The sequence below is a fragment of the Panthera tigris genome, chromosome F3 (assembly GCF_018350195.1).
Source record: "Panthera tigris isolate Pti1 chromosome F3, P.tigris_Pti1_mat1.1, whole genome shotgun sequence".
Taxonomy (NCBI): Eukaryota; Metazoa; Chordata; class Mammalia; order Carnivora; family Felidae; genus Panthera; species Panthera tigris.
Genome location: NC_056678.1, coordinates 53720835 through 53734197, shown reverse-complemented (window position 1 = coordinate 53734197; position 13363 = coordinate 53720835). Strand labels below are relative to the sequence as shown.

At 37.0% G+C, this 13363-nt stretch overlaps 1 protein-coding gene across 1 annotated transcript in view; it reads left to right on the top strand.

Annotated features, from left to right (window-relative positions):
• The window catches only part of USH2A (usherin), a 767091-nt gene that overhangs the window by 576442 nt on the left and 177286 nt on the right, over positions 1-13363 (top strand). Inside the window, exon 51 of the mRNA XM_042976063.1 lies at positions 13035-13256. Within this exon, the coding sequence (XP_042831997.1) occupies positions 13035-13256 (222 nt within the window). The remainder of the gene's footprint in view (positions 1-13034; positions 13257-13363) is intronic.

The window sequence follows — 13363 nt, the reverse complement described above, 5'->3', positions numbered from 1 at the left end:
GTCTTCCATTTCTATTCTGGACTATGTATTTTTCCCGGATGTATCAGAAACCCAAATTCTGAGACTAGTCCACTATCAGGCTAGGTAGGGCAAAAAGAGGGTTGCAACAAAGAATAGCAAACAGGGATCTTTCCCTCCCCACCCTATTTTTTTTTATTTCTATCAGCTGACTGAATAAACCATTGTCCAACTTTCAACTACACAATGTCCAGTGAATGCAATTGAGAATAAAGACAATAACCATTGGTATTTATAAAACACAAAGTCTCTGGTAGGTTCTGTATTTAAAGGTTTTACTTATGATACCTTATATACTTTTCACAACTAGGAGATTGGCATCTTCTCTAAAGTTTACAAATAAGGAAACGAGTTCCGAAAGGGTCAATAACATAGCCAGATTCACATAGCTGGGGGTGGACACGTTTCAGTGTGTCTTTCCAAAATCCATGCTCTACTCTACTTACTCTTTTTGGGTGGGTGGGGGAGGGAGGGTGGAAATCTGTTATTTACTTTATTACTTTTTTTTTCCAGGTTTTTACTTAAATACCCGTTAGTTAACATACAGTACAATGTTAGTTTACATAAAACACCCAGTGCTCAACACAAAAAGTGCCCTCCTTAATACCCATCACCTATTTAATCCACCCCCCCACCCACCTCCTCTCCAGCAACCCTCAGTTTACGCTCTATAATTAAGAGTTTGTGCACGCCAATGTTTACAGCAGTATTAACAATAGCCAAATTATGCAAAGAGCCCAAATGCCCATGGACTGATGAATAGATAAAGAAGATGTGGTATATACAATAGAATATTACTCAGCCATAAAAATGAATGAGATCTTGCCATTTGCAACAACGTGGATGGAGCTAGAGAGTATTATGCTAACTGAAATAAGTCAGTCAGAGAAAGACAAATACCATCTCATTTCACTCATATGTGGAATCAAAGAAACAAAACAAATGAATATGGGGGAAAAAGAGGCAAAATAGTTACTATTACATAACAAACATATGTTAATATGTATTAACATAGTTTTTAAAACGACTATTCCAGACTTCTAAATATCTTCACTATCGTCACTGGCAGTTAGTGTTTATCCTGGAAAAGCCATTGACAATACAGATTTTTTTTCCTACCACCTAAGTTTAATGCCTACGTCTTTAGAAGCACAGAAAATGGATATGAGGCAAAGAGAAGAAAGTTAAGTGTTCAGATGCCCAGGAAAAGCTGAATGCTTTGAGATACCTAGTTTGACATGAAATTTATGCCAAACGTCTACTTAATTCAGGTATTTTACCTTGTGTTTGGCATAAATACATTTACCCAGCATAAGTAAAAGGAGAAATTGTCTTATCCAGCATCTCTTTGGCAAAACACTGGAGCAAAAAGGAAAGGTGAGGTAATTAAATACCATGCAAGTTTATTCAAAGCAGAGAATCTCTACTCTTCTTAATTTTTCCTTAATATCAATAGAAAAATCTGTCTTTACAACCATACCGTTATATCTTATTCTCTTGCAAAAATACTTGCATAATTGAATAACTCTTAATCAACTAGATCTTCCAAGTAAGAAAACACAATGGTGACGAAAATAAGGATTTTGTAGAAAACGGTTAACTTCTTTATACTGGAAATCATAGCGTTAGCAACTAATCAAACTCTACCAAATGTGTTACTCTCTCAAAATAGTTTGCACTTGGGGAGTTTTCAACTACATTTCCTGTCTTCCCTCCCAGGCAAAAAGTTGCCCTGAAAAATATAATTAAATAGATGAGATGGGCATGTTCTGTTGTTTTCTTCCTGTTGCTCAGACCAATGGATCACACAGGCTTTCCTCTAATTCTAGCAGAGAGTTAGATAATGGTGTTTTTATTTCTAAGTCACATTAAAATCTTTGATGTTATGATTTGTAATTAACTGTTTACACTCTGAGAAAATATTCTCTGTCCCTTTGACTTGATGAAAAATAATTGGTTGCACCCATCACAGCTATTAACTCTTAGGAGATTTGCCTGTCACCTTTTCAATCCTAACAACGTGTCAGATTTCAAACTAAGAAAATGATCTTTTTAAAAAAATAAAATAAAATTTAACTCTTTTCTCCCTAAAAAATGAACTAAGCCATTTATTGACATTATTCACAACTTTTCGGTAAGTAACTTTTGAAACAAGAGTTTTTAAATTTTTTTTAATGTTTATTTATTTTTGAGAGAGACACAGAGCGTGAGCGGGGGAGGGACAGCGAGAGAGGGAGACACAGAACCTGACCCGGGCTCCAGGCTCCTAACTGTCAGCACAGCCCCACACAGGGCTAGAACCCACGAACTGTGAGATCATGATCTGGACCAAAGTTGGACGTGCAACTGACTGAGCTACCTACACTCCCCTTGACACAGAGTTTTTAAAACCTTAATGATCTGTATGTGACATGCACATATGCCACATGCTCACTCAAACCTCAAACATTTTAATATCTTCCAAACTGTTGAGCATGGCCCAATTTGGACTCCTTTTAACTAGTTCGTTTTTCACAGTATTAGAATGCCTACCATGGTATCAAGGGAAAAAAAAATCCAATCTCATGGAATAATCAAAGAGAGTGTTTTGCCGAAATCATTCATCTCAATGTACCCAAATGAAGAGATTATATTGTAACCTCTATGCTCAGCCAATGGTCTTTGTTAACTACTTTAACACTGTTTACATCAAGAAAGAAAGCATAGTGACCCCAAGCCATCTTGTATCTAAATGCAATTAAAATTCAATCAGTACTCTGTCACTTCAAGGCTGAGATGGGTACAGGCATTTTGATATTTACAGATAAGTCTGAAATATTGGTTAATAATATTTACTTCATTTTTTTTCCTCACAACTTGCCTTCACAGCACCCTGTAACAAAGCGTGGCAGAGGAAAGAATGCTTATTCCACTCCTGTTTTTTTTATAAATATGCTAATGACCTCAAGCTAAATGTTAATGTGGGTCATTCTTTGATAAGAATAACAATTAACTGTTAAGACTGGTAGCTTTTAGAGAGAAAACATTTTTAAGCCTGTCGTGAAATAGATTCATTTTGAGAGGTTAATGAGAAGGTGACTGATCCTTGTATCTTATGTCTAATAGACCTTTTTTGAGGGAAAAAAAATCAGTTTTGCTTCTCATTGATATAATCCACATCTCTTTTTATAAAACCTTTTTCTTCTGTCAGTAACTGAGTAAGATTCTGAGGGATTCGAGGAAATGTAGCTAAAATATTTAAACCAATTAATATTTGTTATCCTCAAACTGGCTTTAAAAAATGTTAGTTTTCCCCAAGATAGATAGATAGATAGATGTGGACAATATGTTTTTTCTAAGCCCACTGTTGTCCTAAGTGATATTTAATTAACTGGTGCTGCCCCTGGCCCATGTGACACATTATGTTAAAGAAAGTTTGTCAAGAAGAGACTGCTCTCTGGCTAAGGAGATTTAAGAAATAGGGGCAACCACATTCAAGACCAAATTTGAAAGTCCTTTTACCCAAAGGAATATAACAAGTACAGTAACTTTACTAGTCACAGTAGGCTCATTCCTCCTTCATTGGCCTCTAGTAGATTCATCATTAAAAATTTAGAATTTTCTTCTGCTTATAAATACCATGTTATAGGATCCTTTCAAAGACTATCAACTAAACCAACTGCCCCTTGCATTCTAGGAATTCATATTTTGAGAGAAAACTGATTATGCCTTGGCCCACTCTGTATTTTCCCTAGAGAAATGAAAACTTATGTTTACACAAAGACCGGCTCACAAATGTTTATAGCAGCTCTACGCATGATTGCCAAAAACCAAAAACCACTCAAATGTCCCTCAGTGGGTAAATGAACAAACAGTGGTATAGCCACACAAAGGAAGACTGCCCAGCAATTAAAAGGAACAAACTAGTAATAAATAGATATGATCTATGATCTATTACTAGTAATAAAAAGATACTATGATGAGTGAAAAAAGCCAATTTCAAAAAGTTACTTATTGTAAGAGTACATTCGTATGGCCTACCCAAATGAAAAGACAATCTCTAGCGAAGGGGAGCAAATCAGTGGTTGCCAAGGCTGATGGGTGGGAGGAGAGTGTGACTGTGAAAGAATAGTAAAGAGTTTTGGGGGGAGTTGAAGTTCATTTGTATCCTAATTGTATTTCTGTGTTAAAATTCATAGAGCTATGTGTCCCCAAAAAGGTCAATTTTCAATGTATGATTTTTTTAAATAAAAAAATGTTTAAGTAGTATGCCTTAGAATTCAATTTCCATTTTATAAATAAGAAAAGTAAGACGTAGAAACAAGACCAAGTCACCCCATTAGTCAAGATTGAAATTTGCATGATTGATATTAGATTGGAGTGCCTGGGTGGCTCAGTCGGTTGTGTTGGACTTCAGCTCAAGTCATGATCTCATGGCTCATGAGCTTGAGCCCCACATTGGACCCTGTGCTGACAGCTCAGAGCCTGGAGCCTGCTTTGGATTCTGTGTCTCCTTTTCTCTCTGCCCCTCCCCAGCTCACCTGTGTCTCTCTCTCTCTTTCAAAAATAAATAAACATTAAAAATTGTTTTAAGTTAGATTGAATCATTAGAGATATTGTGTTATATAATAATGTGATGACTGCATACATGTAACTTAATATATTTTTCTGGTATATTGGTAGAACAGAAAGAAAGGAAATTCATCTCCATTAAAATTACATTGAAAATCCGTATTAAAAGAAAGCAAGCAAAAATGTCCCAGAGACTATACTCCTTATTTCAGGGAATATTGTCTATGATCATATTTTAATGAAAGAACAAAATTCTGTATAGGGTTTTGCTGGTTTGATGCTGAGTAATTAGTAGATAAGAATGATGGGCTTTGGAGTCAAACTGCCTGGTTTCACATCTCATCTGTTTCACTTATTAGTTGTTAGACCTTCATTAAGTTACTTAAACTAATATTACTGGGAGCCCAATATCTCTGATTTCCACTGAGCTCCTGAATTAGAACCCCCAAAGCTTTCATGTGCAAATAGAAGGAAAAGTTGATAGCAATTGGGGAGCATAAGACTAAATGGGGTTAACAGGAATCCTTTAGGCGACAGAAGATAGTCTCTTAGGAATTACTCTAGAGCAAAGACTCAAGTGTGTCCACTTTCATCACATCCTATTAAAGGGTAGCCAGTTCATAAAAGCTAGGAATCAAATGTCCAATGGACATTGAGATCCTATGAGACCAAAGATCCTCATTGATTCTTGTTGATTCTAAGGGACCAAGCAATCCTTTATCTAAGCTGAGTTTTAGCAATTGACTGGGGAAGTCACAAATAGCTTCCAACCTTTAAAGAGAAAGAAACTTCCCATTTTTCATGACATCACAGTCTAAACTCTAGACCCTAGAAACTATGCTTTGTTCTGAAAAAACGGATGCTTGGAAACTGTGTCCTTTGTGTGCTACTACTGTCAACAAACACAGAGAATCAATTTGTCAAGCTTTCTGGGGAACATAACAGAAGGTGAACCACACATTGTGTGAGAGTGGAGTTTTAACGAGGAAATCCAGTATCTTCAGTTTGTTAGCTTCTTGGGGCAACTGTAACAAATTACTAGAAACTTAGTGGCTTAAACCAACACAGTTTTATATATCTGACATTTCTCAAGGTCAGAAGCTCCAAATGGGTCTCACTGGGTGAAAATCAATGTCAGCCAGGCTGCCTTCCCCTCTAGGAGAGAGAATCCTTCTTCTTACCTTTTCCACCTTCCAGAGGCTGCCCACATTCCTTGCCTAGTGGCCTCCTTCCATCTTCCAGGCTTACAGTGGCCATTCAAACCTTTCTAACATAGCATTATCAAACTTAATTCCATCTGCTACTTTAGTCCCCTTCTGCCATACAACATAGCACAGTCACAGGTTCCAGAGATTAGTACATGGACATCTTTGGGAGGTCATATTCTGCTTACCACACTAAGGTTAAGGTTAAATAATTGTGAGAATTAAAGTGGCATTTCTATAAACTCTTGGGGCATAGCTATCCCAAGTGAATTAAAAGTCTGAGTGCAAGAGTAAATGAAAAACTGTTGAGAATACTTCTATTACTCTAAATTAAGCAACTGTCTCAGGGATTAAAAAGAGGATAGTATTAGGTTGGGAACCACAGGAAGTGAGGAGGCATAATCTTGTTAATGACCCTAAAATCTTGGACAAAATGGTATACAGTCATTTATCTTTTTGATGGAACAAATAGGATATTATAAGAGTTACTATGGGGAATAACAAGTCTTTTCTGAAGGTATGTGGATACAATGGACCTGATTTTCTTCAACAGCAATTTTTTTTAGTGGATTTTTAGCCAGTTTCAAGAAGGACATAGCCAGATTTATAAAGACCTTTAAGGGTTTAGCCTCCTCTATGAATCCCATATCTAAATACTCCTTGACCCACAGGCTCTTGAAGACAGATTCAAGATATGAAATGTAGATCATGAAGGCATCAGGTATTAGATAATCAATCTGTGCCATCATCAAATTACAGGCTGGGGATTCTTCTGGGAGTTCCATAAAGAGGTTTCTGGGTCCACATTTAATACTGGCAACCCATTTACAAGGTAGATCTCCTCCCATCAGATGCACCAGAGTAGAATTACTAAGTAACAAAAAAGTGTGTTGATTACAGAGAAGACAAAGACAAAGACAGAGTCTGAAAGGCATTTGAAATTTGTATCTCTTATTCCTAGGAAGGAATGATAGAAATATAGATGGGGAGCCTGGGTGGCTCAGTCAGCTAAGCATCTTACTTAGGCTCAGGTCATGATCTTGTGGTCTCTGGGTTCGAGCCCCACATTGGGCTCTGTGCTGAGAGCTCAGAGCCTGGTGCCTGATTCAGATTCTGCATTTCCCTCTCTCTCCTTGCTCCTCCCCTGCTCACACTCTCTCCTTCTCAAGAATAAGTAAATATTTTAAAAAATTATTTAAGGGGCGCCTGGGTGGCTCAGTCGGTTGGGCGTCCGACTTCAGCTCAGGTCACGATCTCGCGGTCCGTGAGTTCGAGCCCCGCATCGGGCTCTGGGCTGATGGCTCAGAGCCTGGAGCCTACTTCCGATTCTGTGTCTCCCTCTCTCTCTGCCCCTCCCCCATTCATGCTCTGTCTCTCTCTGTCTCAAAAATAAATAAAATGTTAAAAAAAATTAAAAAAAAAAAAAAATTATTTAAAAAAAGAAATATAGTAGAATTTATGGTAGATCATGTAGCCCCAATATTAATTACATATGAAAACTTCTATTTCTATAACTGCATGAAAAGTTCTGTTTTTTGTGTTAAAGGCAGTTATGAATTGACCAGAGCAGCTATTCTCACAGACAGGGGTTGTTTTATCGGTGTTTTGTCTTTTTCCTTTTTTGGTTCTCTCTTTCTAGCTAAAGTAGAACAAATGTTCTTCCAATGGCCCTTTTTCTTATAATAATGACAGTTGTCTTTTTGTAGACTAGACATAGATGTGTCCTTGTTTTTTGCTTTATCTAATTGCTTAATCTGAAAAGCTCTTAATCTGATCTATTTTTTCCTTTTTTTTTTTTTCTGAGCCAAAGTATCTTCCAAATGCTCACCAAGCTCTTATGATTTAGAGAAGGCACAGTCTACTAACCTATCTTCTGTTTTCTGAGAAATTATGAAGTCTTGATTTCTCTTGAGGCCAGAGTATTCCTGGTGGTAGCTAAGTGGTCTGTTGAAGCCAGGCATGGAATTATGTTTCCCCTGTTTATGGAACTGGACTTTTTTATTGTGGTAAAGGAGTGTGGGACCCAAGGAATTGAACAAAAATCCCCTACCCCTGGACAAGCAGAGCAAGACTAATTCCATTTTGTGCTATACCCACCATGTCATGTATAACCCCCACATGACCTACTTATTGCTTAAGACACTCCCCCACCCTAGTCAAGCCGCTGAGCACACCCTTACTGGAAACCGGCTCATATAGAATGCGGAACCCCTAACCACCAAAGAATGTAAACCCCGCCTTTTGCCCGCCAAACTTGTGCGCCAATTCTGACCAGAGTGATAGGCTAGTTCAAACAATTACTATAGGGTAAATTGTAATTCAATTGGCCACCTGCGTGTGGACTGACATGACTATGCAACTTTCTGTGTGTGTTACAATCTCATTGGCCACTGGCCCCTATAAAACTGCTACGCCTCTTAACCTAGGGGTCCAAGTCCCTGCTCCGCTGTGTCGGGTATACTTGGGGCCAAGCTCGAGCTTGCAAATAAACCCTCGTGCGTTTGCATCGGTATTGGCTCCTTGGTGGTCTCTCAGATTCGAAATCGGGGGCATTACAGGAGACATAACAAAATTTATCATTTTAACAAGTTTTAGGTGCACAGTTTAATAGCGCTGAATACATTTACGTAGTTGTGCAGTCAGGACCAGTACTGTTTCCAGAACATTTTTATCTTCCTAAACTGAAACTCTGTACCCATTGAACATTCACTCCCCATTGTCCTTTACCTCCAGCCCCTCACAACCACCATTCTGTTTTCCATCTCTATGAATTTGACTTCTCTAGGTATTTCATATAAGTAGAATCATATAATATTTGCCATTTTGTGATTGGTTCTTTCACTTACTGTAATGTTTCCAAGGTTCATCTGTGTTGTAGCATATGTCAGAATCATATTCCTTTTCAGGCTGAGTAACATTCCATAGTATGTATCCACCACATTTTGTTTATCCGTTCACCTGTTGATGAATATTTGGGTTGTTCCCACTTTATGGCTATTGTGAATAATACTGCTATGAACATTGGTGTACAAATATCTGTTTGAGTCTCTGCTTTCCATTATTATTATTTTTTTTAGCTTTCTACCCACAAGTGGTATTCCTGGATCATATGGAAATTCTGTGTGTCCTTTTTTGAGGAATTGCTGGAATGTTTTTCACAGAAGCTACACCATATTATATTCCCAACAATAGGACACCTAGTCGGCTCAGTCGGTTAAGTGTCTGACTTCATTCAGCTCAGGTCATGATCTCATGGTTTGTCAGTTTGAGCCCGCATCAGGCTCTGTGCTGACAGCTTGGAGCCTGGGGCCTGCTTCAGATTCTGTGTCTCCCTCTCTCCCAGCCCCTCCCATGCTGGCATTCTGTCTTCCTCTCTCTCTCAAAAATAAATAAACATTTAAAAAAATATCTTTATATTCCCAACAGCAATGTGCAAGTTTATTATGTGCAAGGGTTCTAATTTCTCAAATTCCTCACTAACATATTATTTTCTGTGGGTTTTTGTTTGTTTGTTTGTTTGTTTATAATAGCTGTTCTTCTGGGTATGAAGTAATATCTGATAGTGATTTTGATATGCATTTACCTAATAATTAATAATATTCAACATCTTTCCATATGATTACTGGTCATCTGAATATCTTCTTTGGAGAAATGTCTATAAGAGTGCTTTAGACATTTTTTTTTGATTGGGTTGTTTGTGTTTTTGTTGTTAAGTGGCAGTTCTTTAGACTTTTTGGATATTAGTCTCTTATTATTTATATGATTTACAAGTGTCTTCTCCCATGGGTTGCCTTTTGACTCAGTTGATAGTGTCTTTTGATGCATAACACTTTTAAGTTTTTATGAAGTGCAATTCATCTACTTTTCTTTGGTTGCCTTGTACTTTGGATCTCACATTCAAGAGTTATTGCAAATCCAATGTCGTGAAGCTTTCCACCTATGTTTCTTCTAAGAATTTTATAGTTTTAGCTTTTACATTTAGGCCTTTGACCACATTGAGTTGATGTTTGTATATGGTGTATGTATAAGGTAAGTGTTCAACTTCATTCTGTTGCACGTGGATATTTACTTTTCCCAGCAGTGTTTGTTGGAAAGATGGTCCTTTCCTCATTAAATGGTCTTGGCACCCTTGTTGAAAATTATTTGGTCATTTTGTAAGGTTTTATCTCTGGGCTGTCTATTCTTTTCCATCGGTCTATCTGTCTATCTTTGTGCCAGGACCACACTGTTTGATTGTTAACTGTATCTTTGTGGTATTGATTGTATCTTTGTAGTAAGTTTTGAAATCAGGAAATATGAGACCTTCCAACTCTGTTCTTTTTCAAGATTGTTTTGGCTATTTAGGATCCCTTGAGATTCCATTGCAATTTTAGGATATATTTTCTACTTCTGCAAAAAATATTGTTGGGATTTAGATACAGATTGCATTGACTCTATAGATCATTTGGGGTAGTATTGATGTCTTAACAATATTGTCTTTTGATTCATGAACATGGGATGTCTTATTTACTTATGTCTTCTTTAACTTCTTTCATCAGTTTTTTGTACTTCTCAGTGTGTAAGTCTTCCACTTCCTTGGTTAAGCTTATTATTAAGTGGGTTTTTTTTATATGCTATGTTAAATGGAATTGCTTTTAAAAAAATTTCCTTTTCAGATTGTTGATTCTTAATGTATAGAAACACGACTAATTTTTACATATTGGTTTTGTATTCTGCAACTTTGCTGAATTCTTTTATTAGTTTTAACAGGATTTTGGTGGAATCTCTAGGGTTTTTTTTTACATATGAGGTTATATAGTCTGTGAACAGAGATAATTTTTCTTAGGCCATTTCACCTGGGCTGTCCTTCATTTCTTTGTCCTGCCTAACTGCTCTGGCTGGCTATCTATTTCAATATTATGTTGAATAGAAGTAGCAAAAACTGACAGCCTCATCTTCTTCCCGATCTTAGGAGAAAAGCTTTCACTGCTGATTATAATGTTAGTTGTGGGTTTTTCATACACATCCTTTGTTATGTTGAGGTAGTTTCCTTCTATTCCTAGTTGGTTGAATGTTTTTATACTAGAATGGTGTTGGATTTTGTCAAATGCTTTGTCTACATCATTTGAGGTAATCATGTATTTTTTTTTCTCCATTCTGTTGAAATAGTATATCATATTGATTGACTTTCATATGTTGAATCATCTTTTCATGCTTCCCAGGAATAAATCCCACTTGGTAATGTGGTATAATCATTTAAATGTGCTCTTGAATTCAGTTCACTAGCATTTTGTTGAGAAGTTTTACATCAATTTTCATAAGGGATATTGGTCTGTAGTTTTTGCTTTGTTTTTTTCTTGAAGTGTCTGTCTAATATCAGGGTAAACCTGGCCTCATAAATTTTGTTAAAAAGTATTCCTCTTCAGTTTTTTAGAAGAGTTTGAGAAAGATTAGAATTTTTTAAACGTTTATTTATTTGAGAGAGAGAGAGAGCATGTGTGAGGAGAGAGGCAGAGAGAGAGGGAAAGAGAGAATCCCAAGCAGGCTTTGTGCTGTCAGTGTGGAGCCCGACTCAGGGCTTGATCCCACAAACCGTGAGATCATGACCTGAGCCTAAATCAAGAGTCAGACAGTTAACCCAACCCACTGAGTTACCCAGGTGCCTTGAGAAGGATTAGTACTAATTCTTTAAATGTTTGGTAAATTTCACCAGTGAAGCCATCGATCCAGAATTGTTCTCTGTTGGGAGGTTTGGACTTTGCTTCAATCTTGTTACTAGTTATACATCTATTCAGAATTTCTATTTTTTCATAATTCGTCTTTTAGGTTATATGTTTCTAGTAATTTGTCCATTTCATCTGGTAGGATGGATTTTTGACCAATGAATATGGACAAGAAAGACTTCAAGGATACCTGCTAGAGTATCTGGGTTTTTTTTGTTCTTTATATATCTATCCATACTTAAATATTGTCCCACATTTTTAATATCATTTTGGTAAGCAAATTGTCTTGCTTTTACTAACAAAGTTTTGGCATATCTTGACTTCACACATAGATAAACTAATTGATAAGGGAGTCCAGGACTATAAATTCCTAAGGCAATCCTAAATTCTTCAGTGAACTTGAGCCTTCCTTTTAAGAAGGCTTGGTAAGTCATTAACTAGATTATTTAAATCTTATCTGGACCATCCAAGGCTTAGAACTAAAAGACCTGCCAGGCTGGTGTATATACTCACAGACCACAGATCGCAGGATAACATGAAGAGATATTGTCCAGGGATAAAGATATGTTTTAAAAGGGGAAGTGGAAGAGAAGGAAGAGGGTCTGGTAAAGGTGCAGGAAAAAGAAGAGGAGTAAGGCAAGAGAAAGGAGAGAGTGAAGGTTCAAGGGTTCATAAAGGAGGTCAACTGAGGAGGTCGACAGAGTTGGGTCATGAGATAGAGAGAAGTACAGTTTGAATTTTAGATCCACCAAGTCAGTAGTCCTTTCTAAGCTATCCTTAAAAGAATAAATTTAATTTTTTTTTTGTCTTTTGGAGTTTTCCTGTCTTTTAGAAGCATCTTCATATCAAAAAAAGAAAAAAAAAGGAAAAAAAAGAAAAAAATGCTGCCTATTGATATTTATAAAATTTAAACTCTGATCCCAAGGCACCAGGCAAAAGGTTATTTTATTCTTGTTTCAAGTTTCCCAGAATATCATGTAAAGGGGGAATGTAAGTACAGCTACATTAGTGAAATTCAGTGTCTGTCATAGCCCAGAAAAGTATTAATGTGCTGACTTGATACAGAATATTTTTACCTCCTCTCATTTAACTGAGCTTCACATCAGAAGTATTTTGTTTGCTTAAATAAATAAAATTTGGTTAAAGAAATTATAATGTAGGCAATACCAATTTTATGTTAATTTCTGAATCCACTCCACTTTCAAAAAAAATTACACTAATTAGATAGAAAAGTATTTGTAGGCAAACTTTTTTGTAATACCACTTACAATGTTGCCAGACCTACTGTGTTCATTTACTAGGGGTGAGAGAGGAAATAGGTAACATAGCATTGCCTCTAAGTTACCATGTGTGTATGTGAGCAGACCCATGTTTATACGTCTTTAATTGAAGATTTTTAAATTGTTTTGAAATTTTGTAACTCCAAAACGACAGCATTCTTTCTAGTAATTCTGTCAACCATTTGGCATCTGCAAGATGATTGTGATAAAATTTCCTTGTGAGTCAAAGCATATTTCTTTTAACTCATGCAATGATTGTTATTGTCCTAAATTGACAGGTGAAGTATGTTGTCCAGATGAACAGCACAATCGGGTTTCCACTGGCATCGGCGACTCCTGCTGTGGCCGAATGCCTTACTCCACCTCAGGAAACCAGATTTGCTGTGCTGGGAGGCTTCGGGATGGCCATGGCCAGCAGTGCTGTGGCGGACAGATTGTGAACAAAGACTTAGAATGCTGTGGTGGAGAAGAAGAAGGCATGGTGTACAGTCGCCTTCCAGGTAAGGAGCCCTTGTCTACTTTTCAATCGGTGGAGATTCTGAGAAACACAGGTCGGGAAATTGCCCTAGATACAAAGCAAATAAGTAATTAAAGCTCATGTGAATTA